Below are 23,949 nucleotides of genomic sequence, written 5' to 3'. Positions count from 1 at the left end.
CCCTTCTTTCCCCCTTCTTTCCCCCTTCTTTCCCCCTTCTTTCCCCCACATCAAGGATCTGGCTCCCCTTTTTCCAGCAAGTGTTTGGTGACTCTTGTCCCAGGAAAAGCGATGGTGGGTTGAGGTTGTCCATGACAGTGATGGCTGTGAAAGGGTGAGGCTGAAAAGCTGAGCTCAACGTGCTGAGCCCTTTCTGATCCACCTGTGGGATGCTCCCTCCAAGTTGGAAGATTCAGATTTGTCTGTGGGATGTTCAGCTGCTTCCCCAGGGCGAGCAACAGGTTAGGAAGGAATCCCCTTCATTTTTGCTGTCTCCCTGTGCCAAAGCAGAGCTGTGATTCCATTCAGTGCTCACTTGGGATTTCCATTCATTACCCAGGCGTAGCATAAAGCATTTTTCCATGGTTTTGATACAGTACAGTTGGTTTGTTTGCTTTTTTTAAAAATACCTGCCAGCAGAAAACTGACTTCAACCTACTCTGAGCTATTGTTTGATTCTAACACCCTTATTTTAAACACTTGCACAATCCAGGCTGCTGCCACATCTGTCTGGTGGTTTCCTACACACCCCTGCTGTGTGAAGTGGGAGCACTGCCTGCTGAGAGCTCATGAAATGGTTTGGAAAGCTTTGTTTGTTTTTTGGGTTTTTTTTCAGGAGAGGTAAACGTTAAGTGATTGTAAAATTCAAGTTTTTCTTTGCGGACGTTAAGTGTAGAAGTTTTGCAGATATTGAGAAGAAAAAGATTTGGCTACAAGAATAAATCTTCCAGTTTCTCTGAAGTCCAGATTGCCCACTGGAAACCTTGGAAGTTGCAGAGAGCCAGAAGGTCCCCCCTGAGCCTCCTTTTCTGAGACCCCCCAGCTCCCTCAGCCCCTTCCCCAGCTCCGTTCCCTGCCCTGGACACGCTCCAAAGTGAGATATGATGGGAATCATGGAAGGGACCTGCAAGCCCCCTCTTGTTTAAATGATCCTAGATCTGTTATATTGGAGACTTGGCTAAACTGGATTTTTCACTGCCTGTCTCTGGAATCAATTCTCTCGCTGGAAATCCCAACATCCATGAGCAGTTTTCCTCGTGGCTCCCTAATTTGAGGCTGGGGGGGTGTGGGTGGGTCGTATTCCACCTTTTTCCAGTCTGTCCCCTCCTGCAGGCTCAGCTGTAGATGAGGTTGGGTTGTGGTCACAGCCTGCTCCCAGACTGCTGCTGGGAGATTTATTGACACTGCTTTCATTATTTCATTGCATTTTTTTTTCCCTCTGGCACAGTGCAACCCCAGCATTAGGCAGGACTTTAGGGAGGGGTGGTCCTGGGCTGGAGAAAATCAGTCCTGATGTTGTTTCCTTAATGGGTAGAAGAGCTTTGCTCATCAAAGATTAATGTGGTGGGAAAACAGTGTTCCTGATGCCAGGCCTCCCTCTTTTTGTCCTCTCCATCCTCCGTGTGGCTCCCAAAGTTCCTGGCCACAGGCAGGAAGGTGCTGTGGGGAATTCCCCCCGGGATGAGGCAGGGAATGGAAAAGTCAGCCGTGTTTTGGTAGGTGTTGATGGTGCTCCAAGTCTCAGCATCTAATGGAATTCATTTGGAGCCTGGATGTCCAGGGAGATGATGGAAGAGCCTTTGCCTGAATAATTCAGGCAGGGCCTGGATGAAGAGCGGTGGGGGGTTATCCCTGTTACTGGAACTCACATTCCATGTGGTTGCTGGACAGCTGTGCCCATCCAGGGGCTGGGCTGTGGGCTCAGAGACCAGAGCTCACCATTCAGCCCATCTCTGTCTTGTCTTTATCACGAATAAAACACAAAACCAGGTTGGTATTAAATGCAACAAGAACCTTTGAAAGCTCCCATCCCTCAGGGAGTCTGCTCCTGCTCGGCTTCAGAGCTGTTGCTTTTCCTTCTTTTTTTCCTTTTTGCTGGTTCTTCTGGTAACTGCAGCGTGTTTGGTGCTGGAACGAGTCCAAGGCAAGTCTGCTCTGGAGTTTATAGACTTAAGCAGCAGATGCACCTCCTGCCTCTGAGCTTCCTTGGCTGCCTGTGGATAGGAAGGAACAGAGAGTCCTTCTGCATCCCTGCAAACCCCCCCTGATATTCTCTTGGCACGTTCGAGGCGTTGATAACCTGATGCTCAGCAGGGATTTTTATCAGGGCTATAAAAAACTCGGAAATGTGGCTTTGCACCTGCTGTGTTTGGAGGCTCCATCAGTCCCACTGAAACGGGAGCTGCAGTGCCATGATAATTCAGATATTTCCTGTGACAGGGTTTGGATTTTCTGGGAGGAATGTGTTTAATGCCTGCCTGGTTGCTGGTTGCAAAGGCTTGAGCTGGTCCCTGGACACCCCAGACACTGAGTCCTGCTATCCCTTGCCTTCCTGTGGGTTAACTGGGATGCAAAGGGAGCAGTGCCCTCTGATGGATGTGGCAGCCCACGGCCATTGCACTGTTCACAGCGTGGCCCTGTCTCTCCTGGTGCCCAGGAATACACGAGGATAAATTAATGCCATATGGGAAGACAGCTTCATTCCCATTAATCATCCCGGGGAGCCCTAATGGAAGCCCTGGCACAGCTTTCCAAAAGATCAGAGTGAAGATGATGCTCCAGGGTGGGATGTTGCTGTGAGCTCTCTCTCCTTTCCCCACCTCTCCTCTGATGGAGCTGTTTGTCATTCTCTGGTGCTCAGGACACTGTAGAAGAGGCTGTTTTTATGCCAATAAAAGCAACTTTGTGAGCAATTAAATTTTACTTTTAAGACTTAAGGAGAGTTGAGGAAACAAGTAATGAATATATATATATATATATATATGTATATAGGTCCTCTGGCCATGTTAATCTGTGGCAGTGTGGGCAGAGCTCAAGCTCTGCTGTTCTTCATCCCAGAGGGAGGATCAGGACTTGACAAAAGACAGGAATTCCTTTGCTCCATGAGAAAACTGGTGAAGGATCATCAAATACAGGTGTTGTGCCTTGGTTCAGTGCAGGTTGTGCCTGATTTTGGGCCGTGGTCTCTCCCATGATCAGGAGAGAGGTTGTGTGTGGGTTGGGATTTTGGGATGGCATTGCTGACACTGTGGGCAGTGATCTATTCCTGTGCTTGGAAATAACTTTTATTAGCCTGTATCCTGGATGTGAAGCCAAAAGCCGTGTTGTTGATTGTCTGTAAAATCCCTGGCTGCAAAACAGTGGTGCCTTGGGAATTCTCTCCCTGCACACTTTTCCCATCTGTCTGGTCCATCCATCTCCAGGCCACAACAGCAGCTTTATCTCTGAATATTTCCCTGCATGTTGATGTTGGGTTGTGCAAAGAGATGGTGTGAAAGCAGGTTGCTCATCCAAAATGTCCAGAGCTGCAGGATTAGCACTTTTTTTCCTGGCATGTTTTACAGCCGGGGAGTGGTGAACCAGGAAAAATCTCGAACTTTGGGTTATTTTCAGCACAAGCTGTTTTGAACTTGCAGAAAATGTCCTCTGACACGTTGCCTTCTGAAAGGAGAGTGGAAAGTCAGGCTGGCTTTGGAAAGCTCTCAAGTACAGCGAGGTGCAGAACAGTGGCATGGCAGACTTGCTATTCCTGTACCACCTTCCATGGCAGGGATGGAAGTGCTTTAATCAATGTGCAGCTCTTGATGAGAGGGATAATTATTCCCATTTTCACCGAGTTGAGAATATGAGTCAGATTAAAGTGCCTTTCCTGAAACTGTGAATGATTTTATGGCAAGGAAGCAGACTGAGCTTTCTCTCCAAGGAGCCTCATTCCAGAGGGCTGCTTGGCCTCCAAGGGCACACTCAGGCTGGGAGAGCTGGGGGGGTTCACCTGGAGAAGAGAAGGCTCCAGGGAGAGCTGAGAACCCCTTGCAGGGCCTAAAGGGGCTCCAGGAGAGCTGGAGAGGGACTGGGGACAAGGCCTGGAGGGACAGGACACAGGGAATGGCTTCCCACTGCCAGAGGGCAGGGAAAGATGGGATATTGGGAAGGAATGATATCCCAATATTCTATTAGAAATCCTTCCCTGGGAGGGTGAGGAGGCCCTGGCACAGGGTGCCCAGAGAAGCTGTGGCTGCCCCATCCCTGGAAGTGTCCAAGGCCAGGTTGGAGCATCCTGGGGTAGTGGGAGGTGTCCCTGCCCATGGCAGGGGATGGAACTGGGTGAGTTTTAAGGTCCCTTCCCACCCAAACCAGTCTGTGATTCTGTGGTCCTGTCAAACATTAAATTTGCTCCCATTCTGGAGAGGTGGATCAGGAATGTTCCTCCCCTGGGAGCTCTGTGCCTCACCTCCCTTGCCACGTCCTTTGCTCAGTGCACGTCCTTGTGTTTTGCTGCAGACGATTCCCTGGTGAAAGAAGGGAAATAAAACAGATTTAATTGGGCATGGCCACTATTTTGGGATGGGAACAGCTCATGTGCTGCTGCCACTGGAAAGCACCGGGAGGGGAAGCAGCTGCAAAGCCCTTCTCCAACACATGCAGGGAGCAGTGAGGCTCCTGCTTAAAACAGGGTGGGAACAACTCCTGTGTGCGGGTTGGCTGCCTGCCTTTCCCTGCTGGGGATGGGCACTGAGGGGAGAGAGCTGCAGGGCATCCTCACGGCTCCCGTCTAGACACGCACAGAGTTGTTGTTACATAAGTCAATTTTGCTGTGCCAGAGCCATAAACATCCCAGAAAATGCCCCGTTGCAGCAACAGGGACGTGTGATGTGTCAGAGCTGCTGGGAAGTGGGAAGGGGGGGGGACCTCGTGGAAGTCACACCTTCGGCTTCTCTGCTGCAGCTTTTATTAGGCAATCGTTTGTGCTCGGGTTTGTCCTCGTTTTTGTGCCTTGCAGACAGTGATTTGTGACTAACACGAGCATTTAGACCCCTGCTGCTGCTGTATCTCTCCCCCTGCTGCTGGCCCAGCTGGAGCCCAGCTGGCCCTTCAGGCAGCAGAGCTGGATCATCACCCCTTGCAAATGCTCTTGGAAGATGTCCCTGCCCGTCACTTGTGCCGCCGATGGAGGCAGAAGGAGCCTCTGTGCATTTCCACAGGGTGGGATTTGCCTTTTGGCACCGATTTTGTGGATGCTCCTGCTTTAGCTCTGTCCTTCTGCATCTGCTGATACACCCAGGGAAGGTGGAAGAGCTCCTGCTGATATCAGGAATGGCACCCATTGCCTCTCTCACTGTCAGGACTTTGCCTTCCAGCCCTGGCTGGTGATGCTCTCACCCTCCCAACCAGCAAAGAAGCCCTTGGTTTGTTTTTTTGCTTTGATTTTTTTTTTGTGCCGAGCATGGTGACAAAATAGTATATTTAGAACTTGCTTTGCAAACATTTGCTGCCAAGAGTAATGTAGGGGAAAGAATTGTCTGGGGAATCAACTTCGCTGTCTGTTCCTTCTCCCAGCCCAACCCTTTGCCCTTGAATCCATTTGACATCTGTAGCAGATCGTTTGGGAGATTGCACAGAGCATTTGACAACAGAATTCCTGTAAACACTCCTGGAATACAGTAATTCTGTTTAAATAGGGATAAATCCTTCAGGATTTATCTTGGCCACCGTTCTCCCCAATGAAAGCTGCGCTTATGAAACTCGTGAATACCCAAGAGGGAAAGGCTGGAGGCTCATCCCAGCCTGGGCTGAGGCTGAGCTGGACAAATGGCCCAGGCAGCCTGGGGCCAGGCCAGGAATAGGCTCAGCAGAGGCAAACGTGGAGCTGTTTCCCCTGGCACTGAGTGATCACTGAGATGCAGCGAGGTTGGGACACAGCTTTGCCCGGGGTGTCTGGGGTTTTTAACGACTGCAATCTTGTCTAGGCCTGGTATTATAGGGCCAAATGTCCTATTTCCAACTGGGACCAGGAGCTGACCACCAGGGAAACACCTTCCCAAACCCCCCAGCCTGTGCACAAAACGATCCTCCTGCTGGGAATCTCTTTTTTTCCCTGAGATTTCTTGAGTAAAGGCCATTACATCTGACAGCCTTCCTTGGCTCTGTTCTTAGTTAGCTTGTGTAGCCCTTTTTTGATTAAACCTGCTTTTGGTGTGGCTGTTTTTAATCTCAGACCCCACTGCCCTGGGATGTGGGGGCTTTAATTAAAGTGAACCATCAGCTACAAATGCGAGTCGACAGCATTGTGTGCCTTTGGGAGGGACTGTCACAAGACTGGGAAGAGGCAGCAGGAATAACATCCTCAGGAGGCACTGAGGATGCTGCTTGCTGCTGATGAGAGCTCAGCAGGGATGCTGTGCCCAGCAGGATGCTCCAGTTAGGCCAAGCTTGGACCTCCTCTGGTTGGTCTGGGCGAGAGCCATGGGCTGTGTTATTTTTTTCCTCCATGAGCCTCATCAGTAGAAGTTGAAAAATCTGGACCTATTTAGTCTAGAAAAGGTATCTATCTCCCCTTGGCCTCTGAAGATGCAAAGTGTTTGGTAATAAAAAGAGGTTATAGTGCCTTGTTAGCACCAGGAGTAGGGGTGGAATACTTGGATCCTTCAGGTCAGAAAAACTGGGTATGGCTGGTTGTGTTGTTTGGGCAAAATCCAGCTGATTAAAAATTGTGTGGAGCTCTGAAAACAAAGTAAATCGGATGGATTGGGGAATCCCAGCGTCTCTGTCCTGTTTTCTCCTGAATCAGAGGCTCCCTGAGGGATCTTTGTTTACCTCTGTGCTGAATGGAGGAGGGAGGATGTAATTGTAGGAGGCAGGGCTGGTGCAGGACGTTGTTACTGCTGCTCAGAGTCCCCTGGGGCCACTAATAGGCACAAAGAGCCCAGGCTCCAGCTGTGCACTGTCTCTGGAACAGCTCGGGAATTCCCTGGCAGGGGAGGTGTGGGTTAGCCCTTAGTCTGGATACCTTTATCCCTCTGCTTCCTATTTAGGCCAGAAAAGCTGCCCGGTTGCTCCTCCTTCCCTGGAGGGGATGAGCCATCCTGCCTGACCTTCCCCTGCTGGCTGGGCTCTTGGAGGCTGGGTGTTGGAGGTGTTCTGATGGTATTTTTAGGGCTTTGGCTCTGGTTCTGTCGCCTCTGTTGCTCTGCAGTTCAGCTGTGGCAGCCCCAGCAGGAACAGGCATTGCAGGAATATGTTCTGTGCCACTTCCTCTGACCTGCTAAATTGAATTGTAAATGGAGCGTGTCACAGCTCAGAAATCTCATTCATGGCCCTCTCTAACAAGGTGTGCACAGAGCCATTAGCCCAGTCCTTACAATAATCAAATCAGATGTGCCTGAGCTGTGCAAGGACGTACTTTGGGAAGCATCTGCTTAGTTACTGAAGCCTCAGCAGCCAGAATGGCAGGAATGCCTTTTTTTCCCTCTGCTTTACTTCAGACCCATTGTCTGTTAGACCCATTTTCTTCCCCTTTATGTAATGATTGGCAGATGCCTCTTGTGCAAGAGCAGAGAGTGTTACCTGGGAGTGGTGAATCAGCCGAAAGCTGAGCAGTGTGTGTGAAGTGACAGACTGGCCCAGGTTGGTTGTGCCGACAGTTTCATCCTTCCAGTGGGTCTATGCCCTGCCTGGAGAGGGCTGGAGCACATGGGGGCAGTCCCACACCTCAGGAAATTTGAAGTACTAAGCAAAGAAAGGGGAAAGACAGAAATCTGAGGGTGTGTCCGAGGGGAGCTTTGCAGCAGCAGTTCACGGTCTGGGTTGTCGGATGGAGAGTTACTGAAGCCTTTGGACAGGTTACAAAGCACTGCCTGATGCCCTGTGGGTCCTGCAGGCTCCACCTGCCCTCCTGGGCTCAGGAGTCCTCGATCCAGCAGAGGATGAAGCCTGATCCCTCTGCAGAGAGGGAATTGCAGCCCAGGCACCTTGACTTGTCCGTGCGGTCTGTCAGGCCAACCTCTGCTGGTCAATATATTGATTGGCTCACTGAAATGCTCCCAATCCCTGGAGTGCAAGGCACTTTCCCTGTGTTACATCCCTCTGCAGCCTGGGGTTCAGCTGTTGGATGTGCTCCTGGCAGTGCAGGCTGATCCCATCCCAGTGACAGGGACAGTGCAGCCCAGCACTGAGGGATGGGGGTGTTCCCTGTCCAGGGACACCTTCCACTAGACCAGGGTGCTCCAACCTGGCCTGAAGACTTGAGCCAGGATGGCCCTTGGCAGGAGGCAGTGGGCACAGCCTGCACCAGGGGAGATTCCAGGTGGACAGTAGGAAAGCTCCTCCCCGTGAGGGCAGTGAAACCCTGGAGCAGAATCCAGAGGAGGGTGGGAATTCCATCCCTGGGGACATTGAGATCTTGCCTTGGGGAACCTGAGCTGGCTTTGCTTTGGGGGGACATCAGAGCAGAGCCAGCCACAGGTATTTTAGCTTTAAGTATTTATTGGGGTCTGCATTTGGTCCTTGACACTGCTCAGACATAACGAGCTCCAGAGCAAGTGGGGTGGAAAACTGTTCATTCCCATTCCTGGTACAAGCAGTGGCTGTTCTAAGGACTGTGCATTCATATCCTGAGAGTCAGGAATGGAAGTTTGGAACTTCTCCACAGGAACTCAAGTGTTGGTCACTTGACAAAATGCTCCAGTTCTCCTGATCCTCAGTTTCTGACTCTGTCAGGCCCAGCTGGGAGAAGGAGCCACCTTCCATCCTCAGGGATGATTTAATAACTCGTTTGAAGAAGATGTTCTGCTGTTTGTGTGAATGAGGTGCAGTTGAGTAATCCAGAAATGAAGGGTTTTTCCTTTGTATTCGCTGGATAAATGTTAACTCTGGTCCTTTCCTCTCCGAGCTAATCCCGATAAATGCCTGCAGGGAATTGATTCCTGAAAATGTCAGAGAACAGTGCAGTGCAGACTCCTCAGACAACTCTTTGTTGTGTCCAGGAGTGAATTAACACCTCCTGAAAACACTTGAGTGATGATGGTGCTCCAGTTCAAGTCCAGCATTTGGATTTGCTCTTGGTGTGGAGGGCAGTTGTTTAGGACTTCATGGTCTGGGTCCTTCAAGAGAGGTCACATCACCCCTCCCCACCTGGAGCCTTTTCCCTTGGACTCTTCCACGTTGCCCAGTTTGCAGCTGCAGTTGCTCCAGCAGCATGACTGGGTGGGTGGAGCTGGAGGATGATGCCCACATGGGATTTGGTTATTTTGTTGTCTGTTTGTGTGGTCAGATCCACGTCCTGTTGTTCTCCATCTGCTTGTCCACGTCCTGCCCTCTGTCCTGCCAGGTTTTGGGAGGGCTCAGTCTCTCTCCAGTTTCCTCTGAGCAGAAATTCCAATCTGGGGCCGAGATGCCCTTCGGCAAGAAATTGCTTTAAAATATTGTATTTCCTATAAAAGGCTTCTGTTTTTCACAGCTGGAATTTTTCTGACAAAAAAAAAAAAACGGGTGGCGGGGGGGAAGGAGGGGGGAAACGTTGTTAAAAAGCTTCTTCCTGCTCTAGTTTGATCCTTGTTTAGCTCTGTAATTATTTTTCATGAATGAACAGGAGGTTCACTGTGTTCAGGAGACAGAGAATGGGTGGAGACTCAAAGCCGTGAATTCCCAGGGGCACTTGGACTTGGGGGGCACTTGGACTTGGAATAAGAGCCTTCTTTGTGTTGGATGAGTGGCAGATCCAGAAACAAGTCTGTCCCCCCTGATGGCTCCTTGATTTCTGGCTGGGGAGCACAGAAATCTGGGAAAACCCTCCCTGGTCACGGGGGCTGGAGGTGGAACTTCTTCCTGTCAATGTTGGCCCCACAGGTTGGATGGTGGGAGAGGTTCACACTGTCTGGGTGTAGGGGTTGAAAGTGAGAAGCTGCTTCTGGAGGGGCTTTATGTAAATAACAAAGAGAGGGGCAGCTTCCTCCAGAGCAAATTCAGGTCATTTAAAGGAAACCTTTGTTTGGAGCACGTGGGAAAACCTCTTGTCAGTGTGTGGAGCCTCAAATGTGTTGGATCATAATTCTTGGCCAGAGAAGCTACAGATAAACACATTTGCTGTTCTTTTTCAGCATGGAGTGACTTTCTTCCATTTTTTTTTTCAGTAGGTGGTGATATTCTTATGTGTTTACAAGGGTAAATAGTCACAGGACAAGGGGAAGGGCTTCAAGTGGAAAGAGGGGAAGCTTAGGTGAGATTTTGGGAAGGAATTATTCCCTGGGAGGGTGGGGAGGCCCTGGAATGGATTTCCCAGAGAAGCTGTTGCTGCCCCATCCCTGAAAGTGTCCAAGGCCAGGTTGGAGCAACCTGGAATAGTGGGAGGTGTCCCTGCCCATGGCAGAGGGTGGGACTGGATGGGCTTTAAAAATCCCTGCCAACCCAAACCAGTCTGGGATATAAGAAACAGGCTTAAAGATCCCAGAAAGCTCTGCCCAGATCCTGTCAGCAGCCCAAGGGGAAAAATCAGCTGAACTTGTGAAGTTGGAAAACTCTGCCTGGTGTTTGTTCTAACTCAGTGAGGATGGGGAGAAGTGACTCAGATGTTTCTATGGCTCTGGTTTTCCCAGCCTTTTCCCAAACGTGGGCCCACAGAGCACTCAGGTTTTGGATTTGGATTTTGGAAAGCCAGCTGCTTTCAGAGAAAGGTTGAAAAAACCCACGTATTTAAAAGGAGGACAGGGACAGGTGAAGAGTTTTGGCAGAATGAGCCTGGGTTTTGCTCTCAGTAGCCCTGAGAGAAGGAGGGAGCTCTCCCAGGAACCCAGTGATTTCCTAGGGCAGCCTGAACACAAATTACCAGCCCAGGGAATGCAGAACTGAAGGGAACACGATTTATCCACTCCTTAAATAACCAATCTGGCAAGAAAGGAGTTTTGGCACGAAGCCAGAGCTCAGGGAAGTGAGTTGGAGTTTTTCCAGTGATTTTCGTGGGCTTCTCTAAACCTTTTGCTGCCCTTCAGCCTCCCCTCTGTGGCTCTTTCCAGCCAGTGGCAAACACTGTCCCTCCTTTTCCCCCCTTCTTCCTTCTTTTCCCCCCTTTTTCCTTCTTTTCCCCCCTTTTTCCTTCTTTTCCCCCCTTTTCCCTTCTTTTCCCCCCTTTTCCCTTCTTTTCCCCCCTTCTTCCTTCTTTTATGTGGTCCCACGTGTTGGACTCCTCTGCTTTGCCCATCCCAGTCAGGGTTTGGGACATACTTCTGATAGACCCAGCTTAATTAGGTTATTATAATTAATATTAATTATAAAGAGATAGAATTTATCTATTATATTGATGTAAAATATCAATTTTATTTATATATTAGATCTATATGGAATATAAAAATTATTTATGTATTATATATAAATACTGGTCATTTTACTCTTAATATACGATATAGTAATATATAATATGAAGAATTTAAATTATATGGTTGGGCTGGATGATCTTAGAGGTCTTTTTCAACCTCTGTAATTCTCTGATTAATGATTCCATTAAAATATTTGAACCTCAGGAAGAGAGGCACACATAAATGCAGTGAGAACCCACTTCAGATCAGTGGAGTCTCACCCTGGGCAGTCTTGATTTTTAAGGTCTTAAATGTTCCTTCTGTGTTCTAAACTCTGTTTAGATGCTGGTGCTGATCTGCTTTATGGGAAGACAGTGGGCAATTTGGTGTTTTAAAAGCTTGATCCCTAAATGGGGAAGACTCTTCTGTCCTCTGTGATAGGAATTTAACAACTAACATTTTAAACAACTACCATTAAATCTTCCAGCAGGGGAACAGGTAAAATGTGTGAGCCAGCTTCACAGTGGAATCAAACATTGGCTCTTCTGTGGCAAATTCCTTTAATTTCCGGGGTTTTTTTTCTCCATCATCCCTTACTTTGGAGTTGATTTTGCTCCCACCTGGCAGAGGGTGGGGATTGGGAATGTGCAGAAGAAATGTGTATGAAATACTGATTTTTTTTTTTTAATTTTATTTTTATTTTAATTAAGGATTCTGTGATTTTAACAAAAAATTAAAAAATCTGACAAACTGCAGCTTGGTAAAATGTCTTTCTCCATTCGTTTCCTTTGGGGGCTCTCCTGATTATTAATCAGAAGATTATTAATCTTCTGATTATGTCTGTGGATACCCTTGGAATAAGAAATCTCCCAGAGCTTTCTGGGAGATGTGGATGCTTTTTCAAGCCCCTTCCAAGCATCCTCGTGGTTCTGCCTCAGTTTCTGTAGGTGAGGTGGCACTTTTCCACCCCCTCACCTCCATTTGGCTGTGGTGGGAGGATCAGGATGACTGATTTTAAGGCTTTATTTTTATCAGAGGCTCGAAGCTGCTGCAGGTTTCACCTTTTAAAAGAAGTCACTGTGGGACCTTGCAAAAGCAGGGCCAGGAAAGCTCTTCTGATGAGAGAATGTTGGAGGGAGAGGTTGGACAGGACCCAGCTGAAATCCAGAACACTGAGCACGTAGGGCAGGCTGGGGGAGGTTCAGATTCTGGCTCACTTTGTGCTGAGTCATGGAATGGTTGGAAGGGACCTTAAAAATCCAGGTTTTTCTTCTGAAAGCCCGCCCAGACCTGTGCTTGAACCCACTGAAGGATGCCCATGGAAGTGTTTGGGTTTTCACAAAATCTGTGTCCAACTGGCAAGTCAAGGACAGAGCAAAAATAGCTTTTGGAGGGCTTGGCACGAGCTGTGCTGCTTGCATGTAAATAAGGGAGGGAAAATATATATATGTACGGGGGGAAAAAAAGCTCAAACGTGCTCTGAAATGTTTCCCTCGGCTTGTTTATCAAATCAGCATCATCCAGTGCCTGAAGGCTGGCAGAGCTTAGCCCCCAGTGACCTTTAAAGAGCTGCAGGAGTTATTTTTTCTTGTAGTAATGTTGGTCCTCGGCACTTGAGATGCATCAAACCTGCCTTGCCTTGCAAAAACGTGCCCAGTTAACCCACTCAGGTGAGAGGGGAAGGGAAGTGTTTGACCCCAACGGAGAGAGGGGGGAAAAAAAGGCAAATAACAAGGAAAATAAGGTTAGAAATCGTGGAGATGTGCAGATTGGATGAGGGGAGTGATTTGGGTTGGAAAGAACCTGAAAGATCATCCAGTTCCAGCCACCTGGAACCTTCCCCTAGCCCAGGTTGCCCCAAGCCTTGCCCAGCCTGGCCCTGGACACTTCCAGGGATGGGGCAGCCACAGCTCCTCTGGCAAAACTGGGTACCTTAAGTTGGGTTGTGGTCTCTGAGCTCCTGACAGAGCAGTTTTGCCATGTGGGGTTTTGAATGTGCCTCCTTCTGGTCCCTTTTCCCCCATTTATGGGAACCACAAAGCCCTTCATGGAACTCAGGCATCAGTGCTGCTGAGGTTTGCTTAGAAGCTGGTTAACAAACTTGAGCTGAGTTAAAAAAAAATAACCCCAGCCAAGAATTGGGAATTTCTAGCAGGAAACATCATTTTTTGGCAGGGCACAAATGAAATTATTCCAAGCCTTTTTATTTTGTTGCTTTCCTTTTCTTTTGGCTCTTCTGGTTGGTGGAGAATACAGGGAGGAGCTGCATCACAGGGTTGGTATCCAGGGTGATGCAAGATGGAAAAATAGTCAACACACAGTTAAGTAAATAACTTCAGCCTTTAGGATGGAAAGGGAAGGCAAAAAATAGTAGGATTTCTTATATCACCAAACCAGTGTTGATGCTGGTTGTGTTGCTTTGCATAATTAAAAAGCCACGAGGCAGTTCACCAGAGAAAAGGGCATTGCCAAAAAAGATCAGTGTCATGCTCAGGATCCCAGAAGGGAATTAGAGTGGTGGAGTTGCCCATAGACATTTTCAGCTTTTCTTGCTTGTTCTGGGAAGAGAGGATCCGTTTGAATGTTTTCCAGGAAGAGTTTATTTCAGTGTTCGAAAGGTTTCCGTTGAAATAAAAACTCCTGGGGACTATTTACCACCCCAGAGGAAAACCAAGGGTTGGAAGGGACCTTAAAAATCAAGGTTTTCTTCTGAAAGCCCGCTCAGACCTGTGCTTGAACCCACTGAAGGAAGTGTTTGGGGTTTCTGGGGGGCTTATGGGCTCCACGTGCCCTGTGGGTTTCCAGCACATGGAAATGGTTCTGGTTAGGGCCAGTTCTCTCCTAACACTGTTCTCTTCATGGATGTCCCTGTGGTTTAGGGGTTTACCCACAGTGTTAGAGCATTTTAGGGCTTTATTTTGTGCACGTTGAGTAGAATTTGAAACGGTCATCCAAACTGAACATTGGTGCAAATCTTCTTCATCTGCTGCTGGTGTGGTCTCTGTCCTGCTGTGTTACTTGAAAACACACGTGGTGGTGGTGGGGATAAATGTGGATGGGTGGTTTGGCCCTGCAGGAAGAATCTGAGTGCCCTGGGAGAAGGAATAAGGAGTAGGAGCTCCCTGACCAGCTGTGTAACCCTCACTGGGTCAGTTGGGCTGAACCCCTGGGAGAGGAAGATGGAAAGCTGCATCTGAATGGGAAAGTTAATTAAAATAATTGCCTCGAAAGAGCCCCTCACCACCCAAAAAAACAGCTCTGTAGCCAGAAATGGTCCCTTGTTCCTCATGCCCTGGCAGCTGGAGAGATGCCCTTCCAGCCCTACATAAACCTATGGAAACAACCCCTCTGCTCAGAGCTGGGAACAGGGGTGTGTCTCCTGCCTCCCCCAGGGAACAAAGGCCTGAAATAGCCCTTGGAAATGTGTGTTCAACTCCATCCAACCTCAGCAGCTTTTGGATGGGCTGTGGGGCAGGATGGGGCACTGAAATGGGATCCCTCTTAATGCTGACTCCTCTTTCCATCCGCAGTGGGAGCGCCTCTGGTTCCTCATCCTCACCTCATCCTTCTTCCTCACCCTGGTCTGGTTTTACTTCTGGTGGGAAGTTCACAATGACTACAATGAAATCAACTGGTGAGTGGGGTTTTCCTGAAGAGGTTTATTTGGTTGCCTTCATCTGCCTTTCGGAGCTGTTGGGTGCATTTGGATCCTTCAGACGGGGCTTGTTAATGATAATAAAGGGAAAAGCAAGGTGGGAAGTGAGGCTGAAGAAGAGCTGCTTCTGCCTGGTCCACGTATGGATGTGATGTGTCCTCACATCTCCACTGTGTGGCTGCAACAGAGCTGGGGGTGGATGTGCTCCCTGGAGAACAGGTGGAAACAAAGGTGGTGCTGTGGAATCACGTAGAAACTTTTTGGTTGGTTTGGTTTTTTTTGTTTGGTTGGTTGGGTTTTTGTTGGGTTTTTTTTGGTTTGTTTAGGCGTGTGTGGGTTTTGTTTGTTTGCTTTGTGGGGTTTTTTTGTTTGTCTGTTTGGTGTTTTTGTTTATTCCTACGGTTGGCTGGTTTTGGAAGTGGCTGAGCAATTTGACTTCCCACAACAAAACACAAACGGCAGGAGTTCAGCCTGGAGCACAGGGGTGTGCAAAACGTTGCAAAGCTGGAAGGAGCTGGAAAGGAGCTCTCCAGTGCTGGGAAGCTCAGGGTGTTGCCAGCTCCCTCCAGTGCTGGAACTTACTCTCCCTTTTACTGTCTGGGCAGCATCTTAAAACATTTTGGCAGCACCTTGGGCTGTCCTCTGACCAAACTGCTTTGACATCACCTGCTTGTCAAACAGAATACCTAAGCTGTGTTTTAAAGCCCTGTGGGTCCTTAGATGCCTTAAATAATTCCTGTGCTTCAGATGCTGGAGTTGGGAGGGAGTGTTTGCTGACGCAGTGACGTGAGGTGTGTCCTCCCAGGATGGTTTTTTTCCTCTCTGCTCCCACCCACACTGTGAGAGCTGAAACCATCACCACTGCTCTCGATTATTTATACCAGGAGGGTGATGAAAATGCTGTGTTTAAAGTGGTATTTTGGAACTCCCCCATCCTCCAGTTTGCACCTTCAGTGCAGGATGGGAGCGCTCCCAGTCCACCCCAGTGAAAACCCAAAGCTGCTTCAGCTCCAAGGTGTGAAAAGGCTAAAAAAAAATGTTGTGCAGAAATGAAGGAAAGCCCTGGGAATGCTGTGAACGGGCATTACAGCTGCAGTGCTGCCAAGTTTGGGTTCCCAAGTGTTCCTGCAGGAGTGGGAGGAGATGTGCAGGTCTTCCCTGGATGCAACAGGCAGCTGGGATTTAACAAAGCTGGAGCCCAGCATGTATTGCTTCAGGCTTTTAATGTTTTGGTTTTTCCTTGAGGCTGAATATCATCAGGTCCTTGTTAGTGAAAGCACTTTGGAATTACTTTTTTTTTTAATTTATTGCTTCAGGCATTTTCCCCTTTTGGTGTCTCCACTTAATTGCATTAAAGCTCAGCTCTCCAGTGTGTAAGGTCTGTACTGCCACAGAAAGCTTGACTCTGGCTCAGGAAGGGATGCTGCAGTTTGGGAACCTGGCTGTGTTCCCTCTGGAGCAGGGCTGTAAATGCAAGTCTGGGGAGGATATTTTTTTTCCTTCCCTAGTTCTGGAGAAGGCTCATCTGGTTCATAACTGCCATGGAAACAGCATTTTAAAGCAGTCATTTGCACATCAAGTGAAGACTTGGAGCTATCAGAGGGCCACTTGAAGGGACATCAGAGCAAAAACTTAAATGGACTGAAGCTGAGCTGAGGAGCCTTTGGTGGTGGCCTGAGCAAAGGCTTCAGAGGAGCCCTCTTTGCTTTCTTCCCTCTGTTTTGCCAGCAGCGTGTCTGCATCCCTACAGATCCCTGCTTTTGTGGCTCTTTGAATCCCTGAGCGGAACCTGGACGTGGGCCATGGTTGTTGAGCCTCAGGATTTGCTTTCCAGGCTCTCCTGGGCAGAATTAGAGTCCCAGAGTTGGGAGGGACCCGCAGGGATCACGGAGCCCTGTGCAGGACAGCCCCAAAAATCCCCCAGATGGGTGTTGTCCCGCTGGGGCAGGTGCTGGAGCAGAGTTCCTGCCTGGTGGGCAGTGCTGGGTTCCAGGGGTGGCAGGAGGTCGAGGCTCTGACCTGCATTTGTGTGATGCAGCATTTCTGTCTGTTGGCACCTAAAGGAAAAGGCAACAGAAGAACCTGCCAGTTCACTGAATGAGCTGATGAGGAGGGCTGAGGAAGGCTGGTGGGACCATTCAACCTGAGCCCCACTGCTGCACCATCCACCCCACAACCTTTTTGTCCTTGTTGTGCCACAGGCTTTGCATGGAGATAACCTGAACCCTAAGCCAGGACAATTTGGGGGAGGTTTGTTTTTTTTCTAATAATCCACTGGAAAAAGTTTTAAGGCAGGTGGGGTTTGAAGCTGCAAGCAGGTTCTGGGATGTCTCTGCCTCTCTCCTCATGTGGTGGGGCCTGGGTGCCCTTCATTTCTGCCCAGGGAAGGAGTCTGCCCAGGTCTGCCTTGTGTCTTGCTGTAATACACTTTAATGACTCTCTTATCCAACTCCAGGATGGTTTTACTGGGAAGTACATTGCTGTTTAAATGGAGATTTGACACTTGAGACCCCAAAGCACAAGGGGCAGTGCTGCTGCCCTGAATAATGGTCTGCCCTGCCTGGTGCTCCTCTTCAGGGAGCTTTTGCTGCCCACTGAAGTCATGAAAGTGCTGAGGAGAGTCAGGGTGTTGGTAGGGAATGTTTTTCAGAAAACTCAAGCTCTGGTCTTGGACAATTGTTGGGTTTTTTTTCCAAAGCAAAGTGGTCACTGAGTTTGAGATAATTGTCCAATTCCTCCTTGCAGAGTTAATTTCCCGTGAGGACTCAAAGCACAAACACTGGGTTTTGTTTCAGAACGACTTGTGCTTTTTGCTGCCTCTCTCTCATCTGGAGAGAGAGAGAATAGAAAGCCCTGGTTTTTTAGAGTCTTATCTAATCCTGGTGAAGCTGTTCCGGTGCTGAATCCTTTCTTAATGTGCACTTCACACTTTCTCTTCCAGGTTTTTATACAACCGAATGGGATATTGGAGTGACTGGTCCATTCCAATCCTTGTCACAACTGCTGCTGGCTTCACCTACATCACAGTGTTACTGGTGAGTAAAAAAGTGCCAATTCTTAGAGGTTTGTGTGTTTGCTTTCAAAAGGGCACGAACTTCTCAGTCCACCTACGACTGGAGCGATTTCCCTTTCAGAAGTGATTTCTCTCTCAGCCTCTTTTTCACAGCCTTAAGTTGCCTAAAATAAGTGGAAAGTGAAAAATTCACGGGCTTTGACCTCAGATGATCAAAAGCAAGACAGGCACCTTGATTACCCGTGGTGCAGTTGGCCTGAGGGAGGAATACAGCTCTTGTTTCCCTTGGGGTGTGGCCCAGTTTCCACCTTGGTGTATCTGCCAGGCACAAGTCCAAGTGGTTCCCCCTCATCCCAAGGTGTTGGGGCCTTCAAGGTGGTGCCCATAGCCCAGACTCTCAACTCCCTGCACCTTGGAGGTCAAAGTCTCTCCCTCCACATCCTTAACTTTGCAGAGGATGTGTTTGTGCAGCTGAGCATCTGCTGGACCATCCCCACTCCAGCCCAGCTGGCTGCCCTGGCTTTTTTGGTTGTCCTTCTCAGAGGTTGAGATGTTCCTCTGCCTGACTCTTGGTTTCTCCCTCCCAGATCCTGGCACTATGTCACATAGCTGTGGGACAGCAGATGAACCTGCACTGGCTGCACAAGGTGAGTGGCTCTTCCCAGCTCCAGAGGGAGCAGGATCCCTGAGGAGCGGGTGGTGTGTGTGACACTCACTTGGCACCTGGGAAGAGCACAAAACGTCTGTGGTGAACGTGCCCTCACCTCAGAGCACTGAGCACACTGCCCAGGAGGGGCCTGGGGACAAGGAATGTGCTGAAAAGCTTTGGGATCCCTGCTGGCAGAGGGATCTCCTGTGGACATGGAGAAACAACCTGACTTCACAGTCTCAGCTCAGCCTGAACCTCCCTGGGGCTCCTTCCTGTGCTGAGCCCAGCCCTGAATGGGGCTGAGCAGATGTGAAGCTGTTCAGGATGTGCTCGGAGGAACTGGCTGGAAAAAAAACCTCGGGAGAAGGGGCAGGTGTTGAAACTGGGGGTGTGCAACGTGCAGGTTGGGCTTTGTGGGACCTGAGCTGACCCTGGTTTGTGGGTAAAGCAGTTTGAAAAACAGTGCTGTGAAGTGTCAGGGAAGCTGCAGATCTGGGGTGTGGAGCACAGAAGGGGATGGAGGGACAGGCAGAGCCAAAGGAAACAGGTTGGCAGGATTTCATTGTAATTGCTAATTGGTAATGAAGGGCCCTGTCCCAGATCTGCTGATCCACAGCTCCTCCTCAAACTGCTCCTTCTGCTCCTGACAACATCCTGCAGGATCAGAGGCCTCCCAGCACAGGGAGAGCAAAGCCCTTCCAACCCTCCCTTTTTTTTTTTTTCTGTAGGAATTATGGAAATTCTGCTTCCTCTGGAGAAGGGGATGCAGTGAGAGAGGGGGCAGGGACTGTCTGGCTGCTGCTGCAAAATAAACTGTCAGTTCTGGAGTCAAACATATGTTTCTTCATCGGGGGAAATGGCATTTTTCAGACACTCTCCAGGTGGCTGGTGGGTTTAGATGAGTAAGTCCAGAAGAGGAAGGTGTTGGTGGAGATCAGTTAGTTCTACCCTGCAGGACCCCACCCTTCCTTCCTTTCTTCCAAAGAAGCCCATCTTTCATCACAGCTCAGATGTGTTGCTCCATCCCTTCCCTTCCCCACACCTCCCTCAGCTTTCTGAGGAGGCTGAGATACAACAATGGAATAAGTTAATATTTTTCTCTGCAACTGTGCTGAACTATCTTCAAATATAGACTGGAGGGAGTGGGAAAGGCTGGGGTGTGTGAACCACACGGCTCCTTCCAATTTTCTTCTCCTGCAATTCCCTGGAAAGAGCTGAGCATTGTAAGCCAAGTTGAAGATGGTTGGGGGAGGGTAAGAAGCAGCAAGTGGGAGCTGATGGGAGGAGAGAAGGTGTCCTGACACCTCTGTGCCACAGGTGGTTTGAGTGCAGCCTCTTGGCTCAGGGATCCCTTGGCCCCTTGTGGTGCTCCATGTGCTTTGTTCCTGTTCCCTGGGAGCTGGAGGCTCAGGATGAGTGAGGCACTGCTGTCCTGGGGGCACCTCTGGTGCTGTTGGGCATCTGGGTGAGGAGCAGCAGGTGGGAACTGAGCCTGAAGTCCAAAGAGAAATCCTGTCTGTAGGTTCAGAAGTGATTTCTGTAAGCACTGGGAATGTGGGGGTTTATTTGCTTGTCTGAGGGGTTAAGTAAACCTGAAATGGGTGTAGAGGTGTCCCGTGCATCCAGGATGACCAGTTCCACTTCTGCCCAAGTGTCCAGACAGATTTCAGGTCTGACAGCACATGAGACTGATCCATAGAGCATCCTCCTCCTCCTCTGAATCCTGCAGATGTGCAGGACAGCAGAGACTGAGGTACCAGACAGGGCTGGGGAATGCTGAATTATTTTTTAGGCAGACAGCCCGGATTTTGGGTCTTTACAGCCACAGTCATTTCTGTGGCACTTCCTGATGGGCTGAACTTTTTACCTTCAAAATGCAGGTCGTGGTTTCGCTTTGACTGCTTTGCTCAGACTTTGGAGTGCTTCCACACCCTGGGGATGGATTGGGTCTCTGCCATCTCAGTTCAGCCACTGGCTCATCCCGAGTCCCTTCTCGAGCTGCAATATCTGTTGTAACTGCTCTGCCAAAATGACTTGGATGCTGCTGCAGCAGGGCCAGGAGAGTCTGGGATCACCTCCTGAAGTTCCTGGCAGAACCCAACCTCTATTTAAGCTGGTTTCAATCCAGCTTGTTGGCAAAGCAAATCACCTGATCTTCCCTTAGCTTTGTGTGAGGCAAACGAGAGCTCACCCATGAGATGTGCCCTCCTGGGGCCCAGTGTTCCAAGGTGGAAAAGGGGAGGTTGTGCTGGGACAGCACCCAAGCCCAGCTTCTTTCCCTGTGGATCTTAATGCCTTTTATTACCTGCAAAAGTTTCTTCTCTCTCCATTTGCCAATGTGTGAATTGTTTATGGCAGCACAGGCTCCAGGCTGCGAACACTCTCTGATTTGTTGCAGATTGGCCTGGTGACAACCTTGATAACCACGGTGGTGACCATGTCATCCATAGCCCAGCTCTGGGACGACGAGTGGGACATGGTCTTCATTTCACTGCAGGTGAGGTGACTGCCAGGGGGCTTCTCTGGGTGGGAAAAGGCCCCAGTGCAGCTGAATGCCAGGGATTTGGTGGCTTTCCATAGCGTGAAACTCGGGCTTGGTGTTTGTCACTCCCAGATTTTGGCAACGCAGAGCTTGCAGCCAAACTCCCCTGGAGTTTGCAATGCCACTAAATCACTGTGTCTCCATCTCCTGGCCTCTTTCCTTTCAACTCAGTCCAGGGCTTGGCTGCAGTTTGAGGTGGGAAATCCTGGGGCTGATGTGACTCAGAGTTCCTGGAGGGAGAGGACAATTTGCAATTCCTCCTCGAGGCTCTGAATGTTGGTGTCCAGTCCTGGAGCATCCTGCTCTTCCCAGGCCTATGGCAGGAGTACTCTGGGGTTATTTCCACATTGCACATGTTTGTTTTTGTTGGTTTTTGGTTTGTTTTTTTTAGATATATATAAATAAAAATTTAACTTCTGTGCTCTGGTGCTATTTTAAGAAAGACTTTTGTGGGATCCTGCAGGGCTATAGAAATTTTAGTGGAAAATACTTACAAACTGGTAATTTCTTGATAGACCTGCTCTCTGTTCCTTATTTTCATCTCCCTTAAAAAAGGACTCCAGAAATATTTTGCCCATGAAAGGCTAAAAAGATTTTACTGGTAATCACTGCTGTATATTTGGGAGTATGCAAATATATGCAAATAATGAGGGTGGAAATGGCATTCGCACAAGTGACTAACATTTCTCAGAAGTGCTTCATTTTATTGGGGTTTTTTTAAGATTTAGGCAGCAGAGTTGGAGGGCAGAAGCATGACTCAGATGAGACATCTCCAGCTTTGTGTCGTGGTGATGCACAGTCCGGTGCGTTCAGAGAATCAGAGCAGAGTTTGGGTTGGAGGGACCTTAAACCTCATCCAGTCCCACCCCCTGCCATGGGCAGGGACACCTTCCACCAGCCCAGGTTGCTCCAAGCCTTGGACACTTCCAGGGATCCAGGGGCAGCCACAGCTTCTCTGGGCAACCTGTGCCAGGGCCTCCCCACCCTCGCAGGGGAGAATTCCTTCCCATTATCCCATCTAACCCTGCCCTCTGCCAGTGGGAAGCCATTCCCTGTGTTCTCTGTATTATTACCTTGAGCTATTCCCCCAAATTGGGCTTCCAGTTTTCCTTCTCTGCCTTCACAGTGCCCTAAATGCCAAAGGCAGTGGCAGGGTTTGGAAGAAGCCACGGCCAAGACGGTGCAGAATCCAGCTGGGAAAGCAGTGCTCTGCCTTCCCACGGAACCTGCCAGGCCAATGAATTTTCAAAGTGCTGGAGGGGTGGTTTTAATCACATTTTAAGCCTGTTTTTCTCTCGTGTCATTGTGCCCTGCAGGCCACAGCCCCTTTCCTGCACATAGGAGCCCTGGCAGCGGTCACGGCGCTGTCCTGGTTGGTGGCGGGGCAGTTTGCACGGACAGAGAAACCCAGTGAGTACCTCCTGTGGCCTTGGGGGGGGTCAGGGGCTGCTCAGGGGACTCTTGGGCCACTGGGTCCTCTTGTTGGCAACCAGCTGGCAGTGCTGGTTCCTTCCCAGGGTTCAGTCTCCATCCCAGCCATACCGGGGGAAGGTGGATGCACCCAGACCCCGAGACTCGATTTGTGCAGAGCTGAAAAGCTGATTTTCAATGATGGGATGAGTAAAAGCATCCAGATTTCCATCAGTCTGCTTTAGGAAACATAAATGCAGCTCGTGTGAGATGTTCTTCTCCGTAGCTCAGAAGTCTCTCCCTCCCTCTGCCTCCTTGGCTCTTGTTCACCTGGGTTCCCAGAAAGCCCTCGTGGAATTGTTGGTTGTGGTGCAGCAGCACCCAAAGGGCTCAGCAGGGATCTGATCCCCCGATCACAAACTCATTAAGGTTGGAAAAGCCCTCAAAGATCGAGTCCAACCATCCCCCAGCACTGCCAAGGCCACGCTGACCCACGTCCCCAAGTGTCACATCCACAGGGCTGTTAAACCCCTCCAGGGATGGGGACCCCCCCCACTGCCCTGGGCAGCTGTGCCAGGGCTGGACAACCCTTTTGGGGAAGAAATCTTCCCTAATATCCAACCTAAAGTTCCCCTGGCTGTTTAGGGGGCTGAGGGTTCTGCTTTAAATCCGTGTTGAGACGTGGTCAGAGGTCTCAGGGAGCAGAGTGGTGAAGGACATGCTGAGCCAAGCTGTTCCTCCAGGTTTTCCTGTGAGATAATTTGATCCTTCTGTGCCCTCAGAAGCGTTTTGCTCCAGGGCAACCAGGGATGTTCTCAGACATTGGTGCCAGCTCCAGAAAAATATTGGTTTAATTGGCATTTAACCTGCAGTAAAACGCAAGCCCTGGAAGGATTTGGCAGCGCTTGCAAAAGACTTCCAAGAAGTGGGAGTTGAGAATGAGGAAATGTCTGAAGATGGAAAGATTTTGCTACCCAGAGAGCCCTTTCAGGAGAGAATTGTGCCTTAATTTATAACTGTGCCAATAAGGCTGGACCTGGTGGTTCTTAGCTGTGTCCCAGCGTGTCGTGAGGGTGCCAGTTGAGGAGGGTTTGTGGTTCTGCCTGGAGCAGAGCCTGCAGGGGCTCCTTCTGAATTCCTCCTCCTTTTTCTCTTCCTGCTGCCTTCCCTGACAAGGGCTTTTCATTATTTTTTTATTTTCCACCATTTTTAATCTTTGCCTCCCTCATTCTTTTATTTTTTCTTGTTTCTCTTTTTTCTCATTTCTCTTTTTTCTCATTTCCTTCTCTTTTTTTCTCATTTCTTTTTCTCATTTCTTTTTTCTCTTTCTTTTGTTTCTCTTTTTTTCTTTCTGTTGTTTCTCTTGTTTCTCCTATCTTGTTTCTCTTTTCTCATTTTTCCTTTTTTCTTCTCTCTTGTTTCTCTTTTTTCCTTGTCTCTTTTTGTTTCTTCTCTCTTTTTTTCTTGTCTCTTTGTTTCTCTTTTTTTCTTGTTTCTCTTTTGTTTTTTTTCTTGTTTCTCTTTTGCTTTTTTTCTTGTTTCTCTTTTTGTTTCTCTTTTTTCTTGTTTCTCTTT

General features: G+C 49.1%; 1 protein-coding gene across 1 annotated transcript in view; it reads left to right on the top strand.

Moving 5' to 3' along the window:
* GDPD5 (glycerophosphodiester phosphodiesterase domain containing 5) overlaps nucleotides 1-23,949 on the top strand; it is a 110,789-nt gene that overhangs the window by 67,150 nt on the left and 19,690 nt on the right. Inside the window, exons 3-7 of the mRNA XM_027699819.1 lie at nucleotides 14,636-14,739; nucleotides 17,702-17,795; nucleotides 18,361-18,420; nucleotides 20,821-20,919; nucleotides 22,281-22,374. Of these exons, the coding sequence (XP_027555620.1) occupies nucleotides 14,636-14,739; nucleotides 17,702-17,795; nucleotides 18,361-18,420; nucleotides 20,821-20,919; nucleotides 22,281-22,374 (451 nt within the window). The remainder of the gene's footprint in view (nucleotides 1-14,635; nucleotides 14,740-17,701; nucleotides 17,796-18,360; nucleotides 18,421-20,820; nucleotides 20,920-22,280; nucleotides 22,375-23,949) is intronic.

This window comes from Neopelma chrysocephalum, unplaced genomic scaffold (assembly GCF_003984885.1).
Source record: "Neopelma chrysocephalum unplaced genomic scaffold, ASM398488v2 Primary Assembly neopelma1_141, whole genome shotgun sequence".
Taxonomy (NCBI): Eukaryota; Metazoa; Chordata; class Aves; order Passeriformes; family Pipridae; genus Neopelma; species Neopelma chrysocephalum.
The sequence above is the reverse complement of the archived record's forward strand: the minus strand, read 5'-3'. Positions and strand labels throughout refer to the sequence as shown.